Source organism: Urocitellus parryii, chromosome 3 (genome assembly GCF_045843805.1).
Source record: "Urocitellus parryii isolate mUroPar1 chromosome 3, mUroPar1.hap1, whole genome shotgun sequence".
NCBI classification, from domain to species: Eukaryota; Metazoa; Chordata; class Mammalia; order Rodentia; family Sciuridae; genus Urocitellus; species Urocitellus parryii.
In genome coordinates, this window is record NC_135533.1 from 201727820 (window position 1) to 201751202 (window position 23383).

The 23383-nt window shown below is 57.2% G+C and overlaps 1 protein-coding gene across 6 annotated transcripts; it reads right to left on the reverse strand.

The window, feature by feature from the left end:
- Positions 1-2385: 2385 nt before the first annotated feature.
- Als2cl (ALS2 C-terminal like) lies at positions 2386-22720 on the reverse strand. 6 transcript variants are annotated; one of them, XM_026389909.2, is made up of 27 exons: positions 22192-22720; positions 21646-21895; positions 18728-18856; positions 17692-17890; positions 17308-17373; positions 16698-16863; positions 16072-16203; positions 15296-15415; positions 13880-13938; positions 13682-13748; positions 13224-13420; positions 12085-12150; positions 11605-11703; positions 11345-11506; positions 10547-10658; positions 9682-9759; positions 8776-8906; positions 7472-7645; positions 7269-7365; positions 6889-7046; positions 6302-6367; positions 5818-5991; positions 4779-4821; positions 4015-4076; positions 3758-3907; positions 3365-3461; positions 2386-3016 (listed from the first exon to the last, which is right to left on the reverse strand). In XM_026389909.2, the coding sequence occupies exons 3-27, from the start codon at positions 18828-18830 to the stop codon at positions 2936-2938; spliced, it is 2859 nt and encodes a 952-aa protein (XP_026245694.2). In that variant the 5' UTR covers positions 18831-18856; positions 21646-21895; positions 22192-22720; the 3' UTR covers positions 2386-2935. The 6 variants fall into 6 exon arrangements, with proteins under 6 accessions (XP_026245694.2, XP_026245695.2, XP_026245693.2 ...); XM_026389910.2 differs by adding an exon at positions 21010-21049 and having other exon boundaries at positions 21646-22720; XM_026389908.2 differs by having other exon boundaries at positions 21646-22720.
- Between the last annotated feature and the right edge of the window lie 663 nt (positions 22721-23383).

The following is a 23383-nucleotide window of genomic DNA, read 5'->3' on the forward strand; positions in this document are numbered from 1 at the left end:
ACTGATAGCCAGGAGCTTCAGGCATAGAACTTCTAACTTAGAAACCCCCTCCCCTAGGGACAAAGACCCTTCCTGATGATAGCAATATTTAGAGCATCCCCATAGTGTGGTTACGTTAGGCATAAGATGATTGGCTTATGGATTCTATGATACACAAGCAAGATATGTGTATGGGCACATATGGCACGCCCCACTCGAACCCTATAACAATTGTATGCATTCCAAATATAAATTGAGCTACTGGACGAAGACCTGAGTTCTCTCACCAGCTCCTGGAATCTGTGTGTTGATTCCGCGTCTCTACCCCCCGTGACAAGGTAGCCGAGCAACTAATTGACCAGAACCACAGCAATGTACCATGTTACATTTTTGCCTACTGGTAGCCAGTGGCCACCTAACAGTAGAACAACTGGATGTTCTAGCTCCAACCCCCTGTAAGGACATACATTATGGCAGCAGGTTACACAGGTCCATGCCCTCTACCCGTGGCATATATGGATGTCCATGGAAAAGGACCCTTTGGGAATAAAACATCAGTGGAACCGTAAGCTGATCAACTCTGCAAAACCTAGTGATTCCAACACCTGAGGCCCAGGAAGCCCGGCAAACATGCCTGAGGGCAAGCTCCATAGTCATGTGACAAAGGGACTCCAGGATGCATAGTCCAACACATTGGGCCTGCCCAGTGCTGGCAAGAGGTTTTGTAAATCCTTCCCGGCCTCCCAGGAGTGCCACTGTGTGAGGACCACAGTACATGTGTTTTCTAGGAATCTCATAGAAGTTCCTTTTGCAGAGTGGATGTGGGCTTTGTGCACCTGTGGAGCTGAGTCAACTCCCTGAACACAGTAGGCCGGCCGAGGTACCCTCCCAGCCACAGTACCAGCAGGAGCAGCTACCTGGGCCTCTGTGGTACATTTCACCTCCTCTGGCCCAGTCATCAGAGAGTGGGAGACATTCTAGGATGGTACACAGTCATCACCTGCAGAAGAATCCAGCTGGAAGAGGCCATCACTGAGGTGTGACTGACCTGCCTGTAGGTGACCCCTCTGCAGCAGCTCCCCGAGGCACACATGCAGGTGGTTACCCGGCTTCCGTAACGAAGCACTCCCCTTGCCGTCAATCTCCCTACTCTCTAATGCAAAGGCCCTGCTGCCCTATGGGTTTTGCTGTAAGGGTCTGCTATACCCTTGGTGGCCCTTGGAACTTTCCAGGACCCTTTTAATATGGCCTGCAAGGCCATGTCAAGAGGCTTCGGTTCCGTTGGCTGTGGGTGAGGCCCAGAGGGAGGATGGGCAGCAGGGTCTTGTTACCTCTGAACACTGCGGCAAGGGCTCACGGATCCCAGAGGAGGCCAGAAGGGTTTTGAGGTCTCTGTGGGAATTTGGGGCTGCCTTTGAGGCATGGGGTCAGGAAGTTCTTATTTGTCAAAGGGCAGGAACAAGTCGTAAGAGTTGAAGACGACTGAAGTACTGGTGAGTCACGAGTCCCCAGGGGTAGGTGTCTTCCTGGGGACTTTCTTGGGGACACCACAGGTTCCCAGCAGAACCAGAACTCCAGGCCCTTTGTTCAGGCTGGTGCTTTCAATGGAACCAGCCAGAGAAAGCCTCTTTTGCTCCTCTGGAGGCGGCAGTGAGAGGGCCAGCTGGGTCTCCCCACCCGCTGCCCTGCCCTATCTCTGAGGTTTCCTGGGTTCCCCTGCCCTGGGGCCCTGGGGCTCAGCCTTGCCCTCAGGGGTAAGTGGCTTTCTCGGTGGCTTCCAGCCCTTCCCTCACAGGCTGAGGTCAGTGGGAGGCACACCTGGAGTCAGGAACAGAGACCAACCCTGGTTATAACCCAGGGCTCAGCATCAGGCCCTACTCACCTTCCTGGCCATGCTTCACCCCTTCTGGCCACTTCAGAGCACTGTCACACTGCCCACTGTTACTCAACTGTTAGGGCAGCAGGAAAGCCTGCAGATCACCTGGCCCAAGCCCCTTGATGGAAGAGAAACTGAGGCCAGGAAGGGATGAGGCTGCCCCAAGGTCCAGCTCCTGCACTTGGGGGTTCCACATGAGAAACTAAGTAAAACCTAAGCTCCCCAACCCCAGAGAGTCCTGGCTCCAGGTGCTTATCAGCCAGGGCACAGATTGGTCTCAGGTTCCTTCCAGACATATCAACAGAGGCCTCAGGCATGTAACTCGGGGCCACTTGGGGTCTGCTGGCAGGAAGGCAAGCCATGTGGGTTTACTGCCCACCCTTTACCGCCATTTACGTCACAGACAAGCAAGGGCAGTTCAGGGACTCCAAGTCCACCCTCTCCACTGCACACTCAGAAGGGCAAGCACCTGCCAGAGGCCACCCAGCAGGCTGGTGAGGAGCTACAGCGTTCCTGCCACCCACCCTGGGAGGCCAGCTAGCCCTGGGAAGAGCTGGGAAAGAGGCAGGTCACCAGAAGAATACTCAGAGGAGTAAAAACCCAATAAACAGCCTTCGAACAGCTCCACGAACTAACGGCTGGCTTCAGAAAGGACTCCAGAATTCAGCGAGTGGCTGGAAGGACCTTTATGGGCCATCCACCCGCCCCCCACATTTGACAGGCAGCAGCGTGAGGCCCAGAGAGGCTCAGCAACTCTGAAGCAAGACTCAGTCTGAAAAGCCAGCAACTCCTCACCCCAGACGAGGAGCTGCTGCTGATTAAGAGGGTCATCGGAGGCTGGGCTAGTGACCAACGGAAACCCATGCGCTCTGGGGCCGCACTTGTTGCCCCTCACCTCACCCTGGGAGGACAGCAGCAGCATCTCTCCTTGAAAAACAAAATGCCCATCTCCTCCAAGAGCTGCCTCCGAGGGCCCGTCCTGCCCTTGGCCCTGGGTGATCGGGAGCAGATGGTGCTGCCTGTTCCTGCGGGGAGACTGCGTGGCCTTCTCGGTGCTGATGTTGTCCCGGAAAGGCGGAGCTACCAGAGCTCCCTGGAGTCCCAGTGGCCAGGCAGGTGCCGCAGCCTCATGTCTTCCTTCTGGATGTGCTCATAGCAGGACTGGGGAGAGAGAGGAGAGGTTGGGCCCCCGGCCTGCCTGCTCCCAGCCACACGCACAGCCTCTGGGGCCCAAAGCCCAGGGCACCCACCTCCCAGGTCCAGACTAAGTGTCTCCTACTCAGCCCTCAGTCACATTCTGCAAGGAAAATGGGCTCTGAGCTTGGGGATGTGGCCTAGAGGTCTTAGTCCCTTTTTAACAAGGACAGAACCTTCGAGGACCCTTTCCACAGAAATACAACACATGAGCTGCGAATCTGAGCTCATCCCCTTGAGGGTGTCTGGGGCAGGGAAGAGGTCTGTCCCTGTGGCCAGCACATTTCTACCTCCGCCTATAGTCCTGTCCCTCACCTCCAAGGCTGTGAGCAGGAAGTCATACAGGCCTCCTATGTGGACAGGGTCCATCATGTCCCGGATCAGGTGGATCTCGGCTCCCAGGTGCTGAATTCTGGAGAACACCCACCCCAAGACAGTAAGGGAGAGAAGACGGCGGCATCATGGAGAGGCACTGCATAGCTGAGCAAGGGACGGGGCCTTGGCCTAGAGGGCTGGACACCTCAGATGTGGTCCCTACTATCTCTGGTGCCCACAGGACCCTCCCCTTTCTGGGCGTCTGTCTCTACCAAGAAACCTGCATCAGTAACCATGATGTCCACAGACTTCAGACCATCTGGGCAGGGTGCAAGGGGGCTGCTGCACCTGTACCCCCACCCCAACCATGAACCTAGCTTGGCTGGGACTCACCGGGCCCGTGACACTACATAGACAAGCAAGGGCAGCAGGTCATCCATGGGCAGCTTGTGCTCCTGGCCGAGCACCCGCGTCACCGTGGTCTCGATTTCCCCATATGTCTTCTCTAGTACCTCCAGCTTCTCCCGAGGGTTCACTGTGGTCCTGTGGCAGGGTGGCTGGCTCCAGGTCAAGATCCCTGGGTCCAGCCCCAGCTGGGGACCCCCAACACTCCCAGGTCCCCTGCCCAACTCCCCAGGGCAGGGACTCACATGATCTTCTGCAGGCACTCGGTGGCAGACAGGAAGCACTTGTCCCTGACCAGCGAGTACCTCTGTGTGGGGAGTAGACTAAAATGAGGCTGAGGTCCCTGCTCTGACATGCCCTCATTCCCAGGGCTCAGGCTGCCCCAAGTCCCTTCCCCATCACTGACTTTAGCACAGCCCCATCCAGAGGGCTGAGTGACCCAGCTCCATGTGGGCCTCACTTATGCAACTATCAAATGGGGTAACAGCTCCAGGGGGTTGGGAGGATCGATCTAATCATAGTCACTAGATGCCCCCAACCCCAAAGGACCATGTCAATGGTTCCCAAACCCAATGGCCTGTTGCAACACAGGTTCCTGGGTGACTCCCTCAGTTTCTGACTCAACAAATGTGGGGTGGTCCAAGAATCTGGTTCCAGATGGTCCTGCTGCTATGGTCGGGAACACGCTTTGGGAACAAATGTCTCACGTGCCTGTCACCCTACACCCACCCTGTGAGGTGGGCCTGGAAGTGGCTCCCTTTACATGGGAGCAAATTGAGACTCAGGGTTCAAGCATCTGGCTGGGGGCCACACAGCAGGAAAGGGACAGAGCCTGTGTTGGAGCCTGGTCATGGCGGGAGGTGGAATGAGGCAGGAAGCCTGGCATGTCCTCCCTCATCTTTCTCCACCTCTCACAGCCATCCTGAGGCAGGCGGCCACTGGGACTCCAGGGAGCTCTGGTAGCTCCGCCTTTCCTGGACAAACATCAGCATTGGGCCCACCCTCTCACCTGATTGGTGGTCAGCTTGAGGTCCTTGAGGGGCCACAGGTGCCTGAAATTGAAAAAAAGCGTGACAGGAGGCTTTGCCAGGATGAAGAACAGGGCTGAGCTCAGGGGGCAAGGCTGCTGTCACCCAGGGAGGCTGAGGACAGCCTGGGGGAAGGGAAGGGGCCCATAAGAGCAGGCTGAAACAGGGGGGATGGGCAAAGCCAGCCTCAGCAAAAATGAGGCCCTAAGCAACTCAGTGAGACCCTGTCTCTAAATAAAAAATACAAAACTAGACCGGGGATGAGGCTCAGCGGCCGAGTGCCCCTGAGTTCAATCCCTGGTACCAAAAAAAAAAAAAATAATCCCAAGGCACATGTGTGGAACTCAAGGCCAGGGGAGGCCAGCAGAATTCCTGGAGGCAGAAGCCCTTGCTGTGTGACAAAGGAGACCATGTGTAGGAGGAGGGACCGTGGCCAAGCACCCCAGTGGGGACTGGGGGTTAGTTACTCATGGTGTCAATGTTTTAGAGAGAAAAAGGACAAGGGATAGGGTAGAAGGGAAGACCCCAGGTATGGCAAATACCTGTCTGACCTGCTACCAGGGACTTCCCCTCCCCGACTCTCCAAGTGCCCAGAGCACTCAACCTTGCCCAGCCTTCATGGTAGCTATTGGCCTGGTCATTGATACCTGCTTTTCATGGTGGGCTCAAGACCCAAGCTAAGCCAGTGAGGGACTCCAAGTGCTCTGCTGGAGCTGTTGGGAAGGAAATGCCTATGTGGACAGTGAGGGGACTGAGCTGGGAGGGTATAACCCTCAAGAGGCTACTGCCATGTTTGTCACCCCGAAGGAGAGTCAGAGAAGAAACAGAGAAAGAAAAGGGGGCTTCTCTTTGTGGTGTGGTTGAGCACCTAGATCCAGCCACACCTGAATGCATAACCTTAGAACTCTGTAGTATGTGAGCCAATTAACCTAGCCCTGCTTTTGGTTGAGGACCGTGTGAGTCGAGTATGTATGGTCTGTTCCACTAGAGCACTGGCTAAGGTGGCATAGGGAGGCTTACTTCTGCACATCCAGGAACTCCAGCAGCTTGGTGTCGGGAAACAGGCTCAGGTGGGTTATGCCCTGGCTGTAGAGACCGTCCTCCCTCTCGTGAAGAAGCAAGTAGAGCGTGAAGAGCTCTGAGTAGAAGCTGGGCAGCATGAGAGGCAGCATCAATCCATGCACCTGGAGGTCCCTGGGAGAAACCAGAACAGGTTGGGGACAGTGGGAGGTTGAGGCCTGGCAGGTGGGAATATCAGTGCTTGAGCTCCTCACCCCACCATGCTGCCCCTGCCTCCAGCCTCGACATTCCATAGAAAATCTCCCCAAGATTTTCTCAGTCAACTCATTTGAATCTGTGAGATCCTCCTTCCCTCACTTCTTTTCCCACATTTCACTGTGATTCACAAAGAATCACTACACCATGCTTGCTTGGTCAATAGCATGGATGCCCAACATTTCCCCCCTATCCCCTGAGGGAGGCCCCAGTGGCCAGGGCTGGTCACCTTGTCTCTTCGTCTTCGTCCTCTAGGGCCTGGCCCTTGCGCTGTAAGGCAACCTGCAGCAGACCCCTGCAAACCAACGAGAGGGCATGGCATGGCTGCCACCGCCACAGAACCGAAGCTCCACCCTCTCAGCCACCAAGGTGAAAGCAGGTGGCTCTATATCCCAGAACCAAGGACACTGAGCCTGCAGTGTCACCCTCTCATGGCCCAGCAGTCATCAGGCTGCAATTAGAGGATGTCGCCAGAGTCCTGCGTCCCAGCAGCAGAGGAACTGCAGCATCCAAGGCCTCTTTGTGAAATGTTTGATGGGGCCGCAGCTTAGCCTGCCACCAGAGATGGTTCCGAGTTCTGGATCAGGCTGGGCCTGCAGTGGGGTTAGAGCTACCCAGGGCCACGTGGGGCTTGGACTCTAGATGAGGATTGAGTGGGGCCCTTGTCATCTCTAACCCCTTGGCTCTTTGCTGGATCAGACCTGAGGTAAAGGCACCATTGCTATCAGGGTATCAGGAAGAGCTACTGCAGGGACAAGCAGGCCCGGGGCACAGGGGAGGCAGTGGCTGGCCCCATGTGCCTCGGAGCTCACCTACCTGTAGGCAGCCCAGAGTTCCTGAGCATGCTGCTTCACCTCCTCCTGGGCCAGAAACTGCAGGTGTTTGTTGGCCCCAACACCCGCATAGGTGGCCTGGAAGGTCAGCATCAGGGTCCGGAGCAGCTTTCCCAGGGGGTGCAGTGAATTGCTCAGAGCCTGGGCCAGTGCAGAGATAGCGGGCACTCAACACCAGAGCAGCAGTGCCACAGGCCCAGCTGCTCCCATTTCACAGACAGAAAACTGTGGCCCTCTGAGGACAAAGGGCCCACAGGCCTGTCCCCTCTGGTCGGTACCCTGCCATGAGAAATGGAAACCTTCCCCAGCAGGACCCAGTAAGAGCAAGGCCTCCCCGTGGGCCGCCCATCCCAGGGCCCTCACCTTCCTGAGGTACTGCTGCAGGGCCTTGGGCTCCCGGTGCTGCAGTAACTCCTCTAGGATGTCTTCCACATTGCCCGCACTGTCCTTGGGGTGGCTCCTGGGCAGCACCATGCACAGCGTCCCTCACCCACACCCAGCCCCCAGGGAGCCTTCCCTGGCCCTCTGCCCCATGGGCACGCGCACGCGGGCACCGCGGGCCTCACCTCTCACAGCACAGGTACTCCTGGGACTTGCGCAGCTCCCTCGGGCTCTGCATGTGGAAGCCCAGCAGGGCCTCCTGCAGGTCTCCAGGGCAGTCGGCAAACACAAAGTGCCAGAAGGGCCTGTAGACTCCATGCCAGCGCCTCTCCACGGGGAAGGCGCCCAGACCCAGCTGCCTGTGATGTGGGGAGACAGGGGAGAGGTGGAGCTGAAGTGGGCAGGACCCTGTCCAGGCCCTGAGAGGGGCAGTGCCAACCTCCGGTACTGCTCCAAGAGACAGACAGACAGACAGAAGGACAAGAGAATGGACTCTGCCATGGAGAAGTGACAGGATACAGAATCCTGGGAGGATCGAGACCAGGATTAAGGCCAAGCTCAGAAAGGGAGTGTTGACCCAGGATAGACCAGTGCTCAAAGCCCAGGATTCCCCTGCCATGACCCCTGCTCTGTCCTCCTCCACAGCCTGTTCCTTCCTGCAGTTGATCCTGCTTTGGCCAACAGGCTGAGGCCTGGCTGTGTGTGCATCTAATGGACTGTGACTAACGGAGTCCTGTCCTCTGGTATCACACAGATTATCCCCTGCCTGTACCCCAGACAGCTGGGGCATGCCCCTAGGGGTTGCTGTCTACCCCAGCTCCTGCTGTCAGAGAGGCAGCATGCAGGGATGGTAAGTCCACGAGTCAGCTGTACCTGACATCTCTACATCTCACTGCTGCTTGGGACCACGGCTCATTAAAACCTCCATCCACACCGATTCTCACACATGCCCAAGTGTTTCTCAGCAGACTTGGCAATTCACTGCTCGGATTACAGTTTTCTAAGGAAGAACTCTGTCTGTATAGGGGAAAAAAAAAGTCTCTTCCCCTCCAAAAATATCACTTGACAGTGACAATTAATCCATGTAGCAAATCTCCTTCTTCACCTTGGCTGCTGGGGAACTCTGAGCCAGACTAGAGCTCAACTAACTGTTGTAGTACCTATCTGTCTATCCCTGTCTTTTAAGAGCAACTCATCGTTTTTTCTTTCTTTCTTTTTTATTGTGTTTGGTTTGTAAACTGTCTGTACCCTTTCTAGAAGAAAAGATCAGGATCAAAGCAAATTCTATAATTAACATTTTTCTCCTGTTTTATGGTGTATGGAGTTATCTCCACACAGCTCTTGATTCCAAGAGTTTCTGACTGGAGGGTTGTTTGCCTTCGGCTCTCTGGAGGATAAGCCCATCTACTGAGACCTGAACCTTGGGGGTGAAAACAGACACACACAGACAGGCCCTAGTGGGCCAGGGCCAGGCGGGCCAGGCTCTTACCTCTTGCAGATATTGCTTGGATCTGGTGGGAGGGCAGCCGTGTCCAGCACTCCCTGTGTATACAGTCCTTTCCCTGACCCGCTGCTAAATGAGCCCTCCAGGGTGAAGCCGTTGGGGAAGGTCACCTTGCCCTGGGAGCCAGGAGAGGGAGGCAGGGATGTCTGTATGCCCAGCTTCTACCCCATGATGACAGGCCTCACGCCTGTCCATCTGGGTCAGACAGGCTGCAGACCGAGGGGGTCTTCCCAGCACCCATTCAATCTGCTCCTTCCCTGAGGGCTTGAATGCTCTGAGGAGCCCCCCACCAACAGCTGCATCCCCCTCTCAAAGCAGGAAGGGGTGAAAGGTGGAGAAGGGACCCACAGAGGAGAATAGGGAGGACCGGCACTGAGGGGCTGGGGAGGGCCAACTCCTGGCTGCATGGGGCTGTCCCACACAGCACCCCGATGTCCACCCATTATACACCAGGGGTGCCCTCCTGTCCTTGTCCTAAAGGGCCTACACTTCCACAGGCCCCAGCAGGGCACCGCTGCCTTCTGCTGAGGCAGCCTGGGCAGGAACATACAAAGGACAGTGTCTCCAGGGTCTGCAGCCCAGGGCACTGGTGATGGTAGAAGCCAGGTGTTCTGAACTAGGGGTCATTGAGGGGACACAGCCAGAGACCACCAGCATCCTCTGGACATGAGGCAAGTTCTCCAGTCCCCTCTTAGATTGCTCCAGAATCAAATTGTGACTCCATGGCAGGGTCATTGCACCCCACCCCCACCCCCATGGAGGCAAAGGAAGGGCCCTCCATTCCTGCTCCACCCTTTGCCTGAACTCTCAGCTCTGGGCTCTAGGACAGAGGTAGGGAGATGCCACTCAGGGCCTTGGCAGGGTGTGGAGCAAGGTCCCAGGGGCCCTCACCTTGCCCACGAGCGTCAGGTCCCTGGTGAAGGTGCCCTCATACATGGAGTCGTCTTCAGAGAGGAGGATGCCTGGGCCCTTGGAAGGAGGGCATGGGGAACAGGGAGGGTGAGTAAGATGGGCCAGGACACGGGGAGGGGGAGGGGGAGGGATGGTAAAGATGGGAGGTGGACATTGACACCAGGAGAGAGGGGCTCTAAGCCCTGTCACCCTCTCCCAGGACTGTGCCTAAGTGGGATACTGACCCTTGGCCGGTTGTGCACCAGCCCCATGGACTTCATCCTGGGGTTCCCCTAAACAGACCTGGCTGCTCACCCCCTCTGCAGGATGCCCCTGGGAGCTCAGGAAGTGCAGCACGTCCCTGCTTCCCTGCCACAGCAGCGGTCAGGAAGCTCAGAGCCAAACAGGACAGTCTATGTTTAACTTGGTTGTAAATTTATTTTTTGTACCTATTCTTGCCTTTTCTTCTTTTTATCTATAGGTTTTCCTTAACGCATTTCAGAACAAAGTGGAACATAAACAAAGAAGTCATAATAACAAGGACAGCCATAGGCCACAGCCTACCACCCACCAAGCACCTGTCGGGTTCAGGCAAGGCAGAGGGAGAGCTGAGGGACCAAGCTCTGGGGACCTGGGTTTGAGCCTCAGCTCTGCTGCTCAGTAGGATGTGTCATGGGCAGGTCCTCTGACTGCTCTAGCCTCATTCCTATGCTAGGATAATGACATCAACATGCAGGGTTCCCTTGAGGATCCTACAAAGCAGGGGGGGCAGGTAGCCCGGAGCTAGGAGTCCAGTGAGGAGACTGCAGATGTAGGTTACCGAGGCTACCGGGAGCTCGGGACCCAAGCAGGTCACCCCACTCACCACCATCTTGTCCGCTTGGAAGGTGCCCTGGTAGCAGACACCCGCCTGAGTGACCACAACCCCTGGGCCATGGCGCTGGTCAGCCCACCACATGCCAATGTAGCGCTCACCCCTGGGGGAAGAAAGGGTATGGCCAGAGTTGGATCAGAATCTTACGGAGCACCTCTGTGTGCTGGGCCAGCAGAGGGCGGGGTGGGGGGGACAGTTTAGGAACACTGACATATCTGAATCCACTCAACTCTGACTTAGGGGCAGGCGAGGTCAGAATCCCCAAGAGGAACAGAGGGTGAAGGGGGGGAGGAAGCCTGCCTGGGGAGGGCATCCTGGGGGACTTCATGGTGGAGGTGCAGGAAGGAAGATGGAGTGGGGGTGCAGCCTTTATGCAGACAAAACCAGGGAGGGAGGAGCGCACAACAGATCTGTGGGGACGGTCAGTGGTCCCGAGAGGCTGGGGGTGCATGGGAGGCCTAGCAGGGGTCAGATCAGAAGGTTAGGTGTGGTCTCAATGCCAGGCCAAGGACCTGCAGCTCCGTCCCACCCAGAGAGCCTGGAAGACTTTCAGTTCCTCAATGGGACCAGGTTAGAGGTTCCTCTCTAACAGAGAGGACTCCAGAACTGGCGGGCCCTGCAGTCGGGATGGTCAGTCTCCCTCGGCCTGAGCCTCAGCAGCAGCCAAGGGAATGTGGCAGAGGTGGCGGACGCTGAAGGAACGCGGGGAGCACACAGGGAGCCTGAGACTATTTGGCCTGTGAGGATCCTCTCTGCCCCTCACCCTGGGTGGTGGCTGTGAGCACTCACCTGTCACTGTCCTCCTGGACACCATAGCCACTCCTCTGGCCTTTCTCCCAGTGGCCTGTGTACTTGAAGGGCTGGGGCGCCTGTGGTGCACTGTCGAGCACCCCAAATCCATGCCGCAGGCCCTCGTGGAAGTAGCCCTTGTACACCTCGTCAGTGCCGTACCTGGAGAGCAGCACCAACAGCTGGCCCTGCCTCACAGCTGGGCCCAGGACTCGCCCTCCCACAAGCCCACCCCACCCCCACCAGCCGGGGCCACTTACTCACAGATGCCGTAGCCACTCATGAGGCCCTCCTGCCAGTGGCACTTGTAACAGTCAAACTTGTCCTCAGCGGCCTGGGGCACCAGGTGGATGCCAAAGCTGAGGGTGTGGGGGGAGGGGAGTCAGCCCCAAGGGCCACCTCCGGGCACAGCCACACCATGCCACTCAGGGTGTCCCTGTCCCCAAGGAACCGCCTCAGATAACAGGGAGAACAGCCCCCACTCTTCTTCCAAGGCATAAGACACCTCTCTCTGTGTCATGCCCACCATGAAGCCTGGGAAGCCTGGCCCTGAATCACTCCTCTGCGAGCCCCTGCTGAGACGCCCCTGTCAGGAGCCTTGGAACCAAGGCTTCCCCTTGGTACAATGACAGGAGCTGGACCATATGGTCCCTACACTCCTGCTGGAGGTTTGGGCACAGAGACTGAAGCCCCTTCCCTACATATACACTCACTGCAGCCTCAGTCTCCATCAGCCTTACCCCTGCTCCAGGCCCTTGAAGAAATCCCCCACGTGATTCCGTCCATCCGGCCACTTCAGGGTTCCCCTGGAACACAGTGGAGGTCCATGACATCGGGCCCACCAGATCCATCTTTAACAGCCTCAGCCAGAGACTCTGTAAGAGGCCGACCCTCCCCACAGCCCCTGGATCTCTCTTCGCCTGGACTCCACCTCCTCCCAGCCCTATTGTCTCTGCTTTAAGACACCCCCCCATGCCCTCCACCTTGGTGGAGTGGCAGGAAGGAAGATGGAGTGGGGGTGCAGCCTATGTGCAGACAAAACCAGAGAGGGAGGATCTGTGGGGATGGTCAGTAGTCCCCCATCCCCACCCCCACCGCCCAGAACACCCCTTCCGCTCTCTCCACTCCTGTTCAACGGCACCAGCAGCCTCATGGGCACCTCCCACAACACTCCTGGAAACATCTAGCTCCCTCTGCCCTGACCAACAGGAAGCTCTGAGCTAAACTTCAACTTCAAGCTAAACGTTATTAGTCAGTGGGGTGTGGACCCTCCTCTTCCCTTCTTCGGATAGGGTACTGAGGGTGTTTTTGTTTTTTTTGGTGGGGGGTCTCTTTGTTCATAAGCCCCTCAGCTCTTGCAGGAAGGAGGTCGTGTATTAGAAACCATGGCTATGCTTGAGAGAATGATTTTACGAGTCTTTTCTCCTCTCTGGGTCCCTTCTTCAACCCCAGATGGAAAGTCTCCCCAGCTGTGGCAAAGCCTGGGACCATAGGTCTATAAAATGGGTGAAAACTCTTGCCCAGAGGGTCCTCAAGAGGACCAGTGGAGCAAGAAGGTGGTCAGGCCTCTGGGTCACCACCAGACACAGAGCTGTGTAGACAGGAGAATTATTCGCCCACCCTCCTAAGAAGCAGTGGCAACTGCAGTCCCTGCAAGCCAGGCCCCTGGCGGCAGGCCCTTGCTCTCCAATGTCACCATTGAGATTTTATTTGGCACAGACTTACTGCAGGCCAGGACCTACTCAAGAGGATTTAAGAGAAACTCTGAGGGGCAAATAGAACAGACTCATGGACACACAGCCCGGAGGCTGCGAGGTCCACCAGGGTCCCGTTGGCCCTCAGGCCCCTGCCAGGTCCAGCCCAGAGAGCGGTCACTCACTTGCCGTGGGGCCTGCCCCAGCGCCACTCGCCCTCGTAGGTCGCCTGGCAGAGCCGGCCCTCAGCGCGGAAGGTGTAGGCTCCGCAGCGGCAGACAGGAGGCTCTGATGGCTCCAGGCCTGCCCCCAGCACCGGGAAGTCTTTCTTCCCACGTAGGGCCTGGCACACGGCCTGGGTCACCTTCCACTGCCAGACCACCTGGTGGGGACAGGGAAGCAAGGACAGGCCACTGCTGCGGGTGTTCCCTTAAAGACAGCTTCTGGGGCAGCTCCAGGCTGCACCCTCCACCTCCACCTGCTGCTCCTTGCTGTCGCCTGCAGCCCTCCCAGACCAAGATCCCTGTCTGCTCCCTCAGGGGTGCCCAGGAGACTGGAAGAGACGAGGGTAGGGATCACCTCGGGCCCCTGTTCTAAGGGTCCTCCCTTTCCCAGCCCCCAGGTCACAGCTCTCCCCACTCACCTGGCTCTGGGGGTCCCTGGCACAAAAGGAGAACTCTTCTTCTGGTGTGAGGAGGTGGAACGTGTACCTAGACAGAGAGAGATGATGAATAGGCCCCAGTTCCGCCCAGGAGGACATGGGAGAGGTCCTAAGGTGTGGACATATGTCAGGGAGTGGAGGGAAGGAAGATCAGGGATGTCAGCAGAGGGGAGTGCTCACCTGTCCTGCCCAGGATTCACCCACAGCAGCTTCAGATCAAAGGTATGGACATTGTGGCCCTGGAAGAAGATGGACAGGTGCTCACCTGCCCTTTGCTCAGGCTGCCCTATGCATGAACACCTAGGTGGCTCCAGGCTGCCTGGTGCAGCATGCCCAGCACTGAATCTCTCTCTGTGCAGTCTGTTCCTCTTCTCAGGGCAGCTCCTCCATTTATTTTCCTGCCTCAGGGCCTGGCCAGATACCCAGGACCAGCCTCCCTCTCCCCTGTGGCTATCAGAGTGGTCTGTAAATACAGCCTGGACCTTGTCAGCCCCTGCTGGAAGGGTCTCTGAGTTCTCCTGCCTGGGAGTTGGAGACCCACGGCTGAGCCTAACGTGGAAGTTCCCAGAGACCACTCCAAGTTCTTGTGGCCCTAGCCCTAGCCCTCACCCTCTTCAAACCTAGCATCATACCATGCCACCAACACAGGGCCCTTAGTTGGCCCCAAACTCTCCTCACTCTTGAACTTTGCTCATGCTGTTCCTTCTACCTGGAAGGCCTTCTTGCTCTGAATTAGACAGAAAATCCCTTCCTTTGGGAAGAGTCTGTCCTATGTCCTCCCACTTGGCCTAGGAAGGCCACTCATGGCTCCATGGCCAGAAAGAGGAGGAGCAGGAGTCCAGGGATGAGGGCTAAAAGGAGTTTGCAGACACAGGCCAAGGAAAAGAGAAGGTCCAGCAACAACAATGAATGACATATGCAAAGGCCCAGGGGAGGAAAGGGCTGGCTCAGTTAGGGGCAACATCTCTGGCACACAGAAGTCAGGGGCAATGCATACACAAACTAAGTCCAAAAACAGGCTTCAGGAGACAGGGCTGGGGTTGGGCAAGTAGCATCCCTCCCAGGCCTCGGCTTCCCTGTCTGCAAGGGGAGCTCCATGCTGACATTCTGAGGACAAAGGGGACAGTGCCATGGATATCACAAAGGCAATATGAGTTGGGTCAAGGCTACTGCCATGTAACAATTACTAAAACCCAGGTCTAGCTCCCTCCTGACTTCTGCAATGTCGAGAGCCCCAGAGCTGCTTCTGCGGGGTTCTTCCCTGGGAGCCTCCTCACCCAGCCTTTCCCCTGGGGATCTTCTCTTGAGTATGAAGGGAACTAAGTAGACACACTCTCAACAATGCCCACTTTCCCTATGGGGAAGCCAAAGTGAAAGCTTCAACCAAGGCATCAGGGGAGCGGCTGAAGCCGGACGCACCTTGGCAGCGCACATTGCCATCAGCAATGGCTCTGGCCAAGCGCCCCTCCTCAGCCCTTGGCCTTTCTGTCTCTCCCCCCTTCCCAAGTCCATGCCCTCAGTCTCAGCTGCTTGTCCCTTTCCCACTCCTTTTTCAACCAGACTCCAGCACCCCACTGGGGTCAGCCCCACCCCAACCTGCAACAGGACGAGGGCATCATCGAAGAGCAGCACACGCTCAGCCCGTAGAGGGGTGACCACCACAGGGACGTCCTGGCTGTCTTGCAGGAGTCGGCGGGTAGGGGTGCAGAGCACATCCTGGAGAGGTGACAAAGGAGGAACAAGGATGAAGCACCCCTGCCCTGCGGCTGCTGGCCACTCTGCCACCTCCCTGCTGCCGCCCAGACTCCTCCCAGAGGCCTCCTATAGTGGATTGGAGTGACCCTGGGCTCAGTGACCAGTGCTGGAGCTCTGCGATCGTGGTCATTCCTGGGCTCTCCCAGCAGTACAGCAGGGCCTCTCTCCTGAAGCTTCACTGTGTCCTCTCCCACACCCCACCCCTAGGCCATGGGTCACTCTACCCTCAAGCCCTGTCTCCCTGCAGTAGTTCTTGTCCCCTATTATAATGCTCTATACTGGGCCCCCGTCTGCCACTCCCTCAGGGCACAGGGTCTCTCCTTCTAGCAGAGGCAGCCCATGACATAGTGGCAGGGGCACAGAGGTGTGATTGGTGACACACTGGAGAGAGTCCATTCTGCTGACCACCTTTCCCCAGAGCCAGGCAGGGCCAGCCCAGGAGCTGCTTAGCAGATGGATGAAGATGGTTTACAGCACCTTGTTCCCCCACCAACCCAGCTTCTAGATTGGGAAATAGGCAAGGAGCATGCAGCAAGCAGCTCAAGCCACCCAGCGGCCCTGTCCCTATGTCCAATGCAGAAACTCCTTCGCTGCCACCCCTCAGGCCCCAAACTCACCCTCAGCTGGCTACTCAGGGAGTGCCAGAGAGCCTGTGTGGCCACAGCCTGGTCCAATGCCTGACCCATGAAAGACTGTAGGTTCCCGAAGATGGTGACTGCATGCATCACCAGCTCCTGGGCAGGGTGACGCTGCAGTGGGACAGAGCAGACAATGAGGGTACAGGAGGCTTATTGGAACTGTCCTCCACCTGTGATGGTCATACTGGCCCTGTCCTGACCGAGGCTGGTCAGAGACCTAAACCCAGGCCAAGGACTGTCCTTTTCTCTCTGACAATTCAGTTTTCTACTGGGGAGAGGTTATGAAGGTGCTTCCAGAGGAGTCAAGACCAGAGTGGCCCTGGGGCCATGTGTCCTCATACCAGCCCACGATTCTCTTTGGTTCCCCCAGGGCAGGGTCACATGCCTCAGACACCCCAGGGCTGGCTTGTGACCCATTAAAAATCCCTACAGCAGAGCCACGTCCTCAAACCCCTTCCCCAGGGCAGGGCTAAGTTCCCTCCAAACCCTAGGCTTGCCTGGGTCTTTCTTAAACTCAGGCCTCTGAGTGTCATCGGGGTCTCCTGAGCCTGGGCCCTGCTTCTCCCCTCCCTTAGCTTCCCCAAAGGCTACCCTCTGATACCCACCTCCCCAATGGTGTCCCTGAGGCTCAGCAGGAAGAGCACGTACTGCTGCACGTGCTGGGTAAGGGGCTGGCGGAGGGCCTGGGCTAGTGTGGTGCCCAAGGAGCCCTCACAGCCCATGCCTGTCAGGATCTGCCGTAGTACCTTCTGTCGTCCACGCCAGTACACACTGTGTGCAGAGAGTCACACACCACCTTCACCCAACCCTTCATTCCCACACCCACCTCCACCACCTCCCTGCCAGGACTACTCCCCCAGATACCAGGGCCAGCCCCAGACTCCAAACCTCTACTCTATCAGACCAACACGGTGCCTGAGGTGCCCCTCCTGGGTTTAGTAGTAGCAGCTCAGCTTGGGAAGGGATCCCGATTACAATCATCCACTCATGAGTAGGAACACCCTCCTTTCCTGCCCCAGAGCTACCCTCAAAAGTGGGTGTCTGGATTCTTCTCCTGGCCTCACCAGCCCTCTCTCTCTCTCCCATTGTACATTGGGTAGGTTTGCTAGAGCAGGAGCCCTTCAGGATGAGGGGTGGGCTGTGCTACCTGCTGCTGTGGCAATGGGGACACCCCACCCACCCCAGGGTCCTCTGCAGTAGCAGCCCTGTGCTCACCTCTTGCTCTTTGCCACCTTGTGAAAGGCCTGTCCCACCAAACAGCTCGTGTAGGACTCGATGTACCTGCAGACAGCACAGGGGCACACCCTGAAAGCTCAGCCTCTACCTCCAAACCCAAGCCACCACCCTGTGGGGTCCACAAATGCCACCCTTGGAGTAGCTATGCCTTTAGGGTCTGGCTCTGGGCACGGGTGACCTTCAGTCCTCACCCAACAAGACAGCTGACTCACAGTTTTGTTCCCAGTGAGGCCCCAGGGCTCATTTCTGGAGTGTCCAAGCCTGTCACCATCAGGCAAACATCCAAGCCCAGGTGAGCCCCACCCCAGGTGAGCCTTAATGTCAGGGGGTACTCTGACACCAAGGCCGTCTTGGTGGTCTTACTCCATGTGGACCTGCATGACGAGGTCAGCACTGCGCAGCAGCAGCAGGGACTCCAAGCCAAAAGAGCGCGGGTGGCGTTGCCTCTCCCACAGGGAGTACAGACTGTCCTCAGTCACCTCCCCCAGTTGCTGGGAGCTCTTGTGCAGCTGTTGAAGGAGCCGCAGGCATTCTCTGTCCTGGGGATCTGAAGACTCTGGGTCTGGGGAGGGAGCACAGTCACTCTGTGGGCAGTGGACAGAGCCCTGTGCTGTAGAGGAGTCCTGCATGTCTGGGGTCCTGGGACAGGAATAGTGCCCTCTAGAGCTCATCAGGGGAAGGGCAGGCTGGAGCAGCCCAGAGCACCCTCAAGGAGTGGATGTGTCTATCTCCTCACTAATCAAGATAACCCTGAGAATCCAGGGAACTGAATATGCTAATTCTCCCTGAGTCTCTGAATTCCCCAGGACTTCTCACATCCATAATGTGGAGTCTATAGGGTCAGCAGACACTCCTGGGCCATTTCACAAAGAGAGCCCCAAGAGGAAGGTACCTGCCCAAGGTCACTTAACAAGTAAGACTCAAGATGGAAGTAAAACCCAGGCATCTGGGAGCTGGGGCTGGGGTTCAGTGGTAGTGCACTTTCCTGGCATGTGTGAGGCACTGGGTTCAATTCTCAGCACTACATATAAATAAATAAAGGTCCATTAACAACAACAAAAAGGCATCTGCCTTCTCATCAGGGCAGGCACCCTTGGGTGGGAACAAGATGAAAACCGGGGCAGAGGGTTATCTCCAGGCCTATGCCCTGGGAGAAAAGGAATTTGATCTCTATGCACAGAAAGATATAGGCTTCAACCTAGGGTCATGGTCTGGCCTCTTAGGACTCCTGTAGGAATTAGGAAGCAAGGACTCCAGTTCTTTCAAAAGATACCAAGAGTCACTACTCCATTTCATACTGAGAAAGCTACGGTTGGTTCAGAGGGTGCAACAAGGTTGACCTCTTGTCCCTGGGGCCATCCTATGTCCCTTGCCCTTCCCACAGAGTGCCTAGACTCACCGGTGGAGAGCAGAGGCTGGAGAATAAGGTTGTTGATGCGGGCAAGAGTGGCTGAGAAGACCTCCTCCAGCCGCAGCAGGGCCGCCTCCTCAGGGCCACACATGACCAGGGTGCTGGTTTCTGGGTCTCCTAGGTAGAGCACAGATAAGAGCCAGACAGGATTAGCAGGACTGCCAGGAGCACAGGTCATCTCAAGGGCTTTCTGAACTGGCCACTGATGTCTGCCCTATTCTCGGACTGGGCAAGCTGAGGGGGATGGAAGGAGTGGGAGAGAGGGCTCAGCTGCCCAAGGAAGCATCCCTTTCTACCCAAAAGGGCACGTCCTCTTCAAGCTCATTTCCCTGCTCAGACACCAGCCATGGATCCCAAGTGCCCAGGGTACTATGTAGTGTTGCTCTGACCTAGCCACCTTTCTACTGAGGGATGCTGCCATCTCTAAAAACAGGGACATGTTGTCAAAGGAGCCAAATCTTATCCCTGAGGCCATGGCTCTGGGCTCCCTGTCACCCAACAGTGTTGCATAAGCCAGGAGAGGTCTGATAGAACAGGGGAGCCATGGCAGATGGGTAAGAAATGAAGAAGATAGAACACAACACATAGATTGAAGAACATGAGAGTGCAATCCAGCTTCTGAAGGTGGCCCACCAAGCAGCACCCTAACTGACCAACAGAGGAACCTCACTTTACCTCTGTAAACTGCAGAGAGCCACAGAGAACTCAGAACAATGTAATGGTAGGACCAAAGTCACACTTTGGGAGATGAACTTGGTGATAGTTGCAGAGATGGTGCTCAGCAATGAGAAAGGTCAGCATGGAGAAGAGCCCAGACCCTCTTTGCCCCCCCAAACAGGTTGAGCCTCCTGGGTAGGTCCCACTCAAGAGGTGGGAGCTGCTGGAGTAGACAAATAGGTAGGCTTCAGCCTTAAGGCTCCCTGCAGGGAGGGAGGGCCTCCAAGCAAGCAGGGGTCACCTGTGAACGCAGTGTCTTGGCTGGAGGGAGAGGCAGGGGGAGGTCCTGGCCTTAATCAATCCCCACAGCCACACTGTGGCCTCTAAGCCTTCCCCCACCAAACATTGATGCCCCCACCCAGCAAAGAAGTTCATCTGCCCAAACAACCTGGTCCAGTACCTCAGGGTAGAAAGGGAGAGGGCCTTTTGGCCCAAGGCCTCAGACTGCCTCTCTCCCTGGTCCTGACCCTCTGAGGCTTTGGAATTGGCAGACCTGGGGTAAGAGACATCATCCGAGCAGTCAATGATGGGCAGACCCAAAAGGGCAAATGGGAAGGGGTCTTACCTTCCCCAACCAACCCCAAGGATGCCATGGGGTGTCACAGGCCCTGGTAGAGCCTAGGACTCCGGCAGATTTGGCTCTGGAGCAGAGTTGTGTGGGTGCTTCAGAACTCTGGCCCAGGGCCTGGCCCAGGCATTCCTGCCCCACCTTTCCTGCTGCTGCTGCTTTGGGAGGGTGAGGCTTCAGAAGGGAGAGGCAGGAAGAGGAAGCAACTAGACAGCCAGCTGCAGCCACTTCTGCCGGTCTCTGTGGCAGCCCCAGTCCCAGGGACATAGGGGGCTCCAGGCAGACCAGGAGAGCCCAGTCAGGGATTTCAGGATTGCAAATGTGTCCTGGGCCCACATGACCCTCATCCATGTTCCCAGAAAAAGATGGAATGGACAGTCTATCCCCCTGGCCTTGAACTACTTTGATGCAAGACACAGACCTCAGTTGCTCCCCCAGGAGAGGCTTCTCTACCCAGTCCAAACTAGTCACCCCTCAAAATTACAAAGTGTGGAGCAAAGTTTCACTGAGGGAGCCTGTCCTCAGCTCCTCACTCCCCAAAGTAGCCAAAAATCACTATAAACTCAAATTGATAGCCATTAACTCGGGACGCCCTTCTAAGCCCATGGCCACAAATGGATCTCTAACTCTGGGAAAGCAAGTCATACAGCAGAGGAAAGGGCAGAGGAAAGGGCAGAAGTTAAGCACGGTCATGAGGTGGTGGGTGGAGGAGGGCTGCATTGGGGGCTGGGAGCCTGGTGTGGTGGCTCCTAGGGGAGAGGCCCTACTCTTCAGGCCAGGGAGTTTTGAGATTCATCTTGGAAGTTATGATAAGGGTGTGAGGGTAAGGGTGAGGCCAGGCATGAATGTGCAGGAGTGTGTGCATCCGCAGGGGAGGAGGGGCTAAAACTTAACTTGAGGGGGGTGAAACAGGAGTGTTCCCCTCCCCAGCCCTAGCCCTACCACCCATTCCACACCTTTCTGCTCAAGAGCATGACCTCCTCACCTTCTCCCTCCCTCCAGTTCAAAGGTTCTTCAGCTGCAGGCTATGCAGGATTTATAGATGGGAAAGAAAGAAAGATGGGAGGGTCCAGAGATACCCTGTAGAGCACTTACAAGGCTCAGACCCAGGCCTCTGATTCCCTACCCCACCAAGCTCACCTAAGCTAAGTGGCTCAGAGAGGCTGGGTGACTCACCCAAGTCACACAGTGAGTTCCTGGCAGGCCCAGCCTGGTGTTTTGTCCCCAGGAGACTTGATGGGGTGGGGTCAGGACAAAACTGGCCAGTCCTGGCATGCACAGGTGAATCAACTACTGCCCCTGTGGCCTTGCTGGCTCTCTGCATTCCTGGCCTCTGTCCACACCAACCTGCTTCCAAGCAGGGTCCCTGGGGCTGCCCTGCCTTCTCCCAGGTCTGGCTCCTCAGGCCCCTCGGCCGCACCCTGTCATGGCACTCACTCTGGTATTTCCTGGTCTGGACAGGCAGGCTGTTCTGTCTGCTGTGCAGGCCTTTTCCTGGGTTGGCCTGGAGGCCCCTTAATCAACCAGCAACCCCAGTACAGAAAGCGACTGCCCAAGGGAAGTGCAGGGAACTGTCACACCTGCCACTCACAATCTCCACCCCCTCCTCTCCCAGCAGCACCTGTCCTCTGCCCTCGGTGCTCCAAGCTTCTTGCTCTGGAAGTCTCTTGGCTCTGCAGTCCAGTTCTCCTTCCTCTGCCTGCCCGGGCACACTCAGGTCACTGGAGTTTCACGATTCTGTTCCAGCCGTCGTGCATTTGTCCACACGGTTCCCAGGGGGGCAACACCACCATCTCAGCTTCTCTGTTAGGCCCTTCAGCCCGGGGGCCAGCCAGTATCACCTCCTTCTGGCAGCCTCCTGCAAAACAGTCCTGGCCAGGGCCCTGGACACTGTGCTGGTGCTGTGCTCGGCCCCGTGGGGCCCTCCCCGCCCTGTCCCTAATGCAGAGCCGGGTGGCCACGAGGCAGGTAGAACATCTCCAGAAACCTCGCTGGGGCGGAGATTGGGGGGATCTTCAGACAAACTTGGATGGACTGCCCGGGTGTGAACGCAGCAGGAGTCAGAGTCGCGCAGGGACCGCGACCTAGCGGCCAGGGGATTCGAGGGCACCCACCCCGACCAGCAGAGGCTCCGAAGCGGACCCCGCCCCCGGACCCGCGCCCTTACCTGGCGGGGCGGGCGCCTCAGGAGGACCGGCGCAGCCCCTCGCAGCCCGCACGCCGCACGCCGGCCCCGCCCCTCCAGGGGAGGGGCTCGGGGTGGGGCTCGCGGGGAGGCGGGGCCGGTGTCCCAACTACCTGCGCCGGGGGTCTCTCGCCTGGTCTTCGGCGACTGCTGGGCTCGGAAGGCATCAGGCGGCGCCGACGGAGGTGGCGCCCCGCTCTGGCCTTGCGCCCGCCCCGCTAGCACCCCACGTCCCCACCCTGGCCCGCCTCTCCTGGCCTCCCTCAAAGACTCCCGAGGACGGCGGGCAGAGTTCCGGAGGCGGTTACGGTTTCCTCGCCCACGGATTCTGGCTCTCTGCAGCCGGGTTTACAGCCCAGTGACACTGTTGACCCGCTCTGAGTCCCCAAGGCCGCCCCAAGCGGAGCACTGGGTGGATTCGGGAAACTTTGAGCCTAGAGAGGATTCAAGCGAGCCACTGAACTAGGCGTCCTGCAGCCACTGCTCCTGTCTGGGCGACCTTGGGGAAAGTCCCCTGCCCCCACTTCCCGTACAGCGGTGAGCTAGCCCGCAAGTTTTTGAAGCCAAGGCCTATGACCTTGAAAAATGTGAGGGAAGACTAGTCACGACCTATCTTCCTGGAGGAGGAGGGCTGTGGTTCAAACCTGTAACAGAAATCTTCCGTCTGCTGCCTGGTTCCCCTCTGTCTTCAGTGGTTGAGCTCCGCGGGCTGACCAGCCTTGTTGAGCTACCTCTGCCCTTTTGGAGGGCCATGAACACAGCAAAGAGGCCTAGAGTCTACAGGTGGGCTGTGGGAGGGCAGAAAGGATGACTCACCAGCCCCCTACTCAAACCTGAGACAGTAAGTGGCAGGATCTCCTATCCAGCCAGGCTGAAGAGAGACCCTACTGGAGGTAATTTGGGGCATGGAGCCTGCCAACCCCAGCTACCCTGGCTTCCTTGGGTTGTTTCTAGATGAGACCTAAAGTTCTGCCAAGCTATAATACTCTCAGGTTTGGAGGGATCCCTGCCTTGGGTGACCCACAAGCTTCCAGGGACCCTACCCTCTCCTCCCATATTGCTGTCCTGGGTCCTCATCCTCAACAGCCCTCCCCAAACAAGGAGGCCCTGCCTAGGCTGCTCACCTATTTCAGGGAATTAGTCAGGTGTGCCTCAGGGTGTTGCCAGTGGTTGG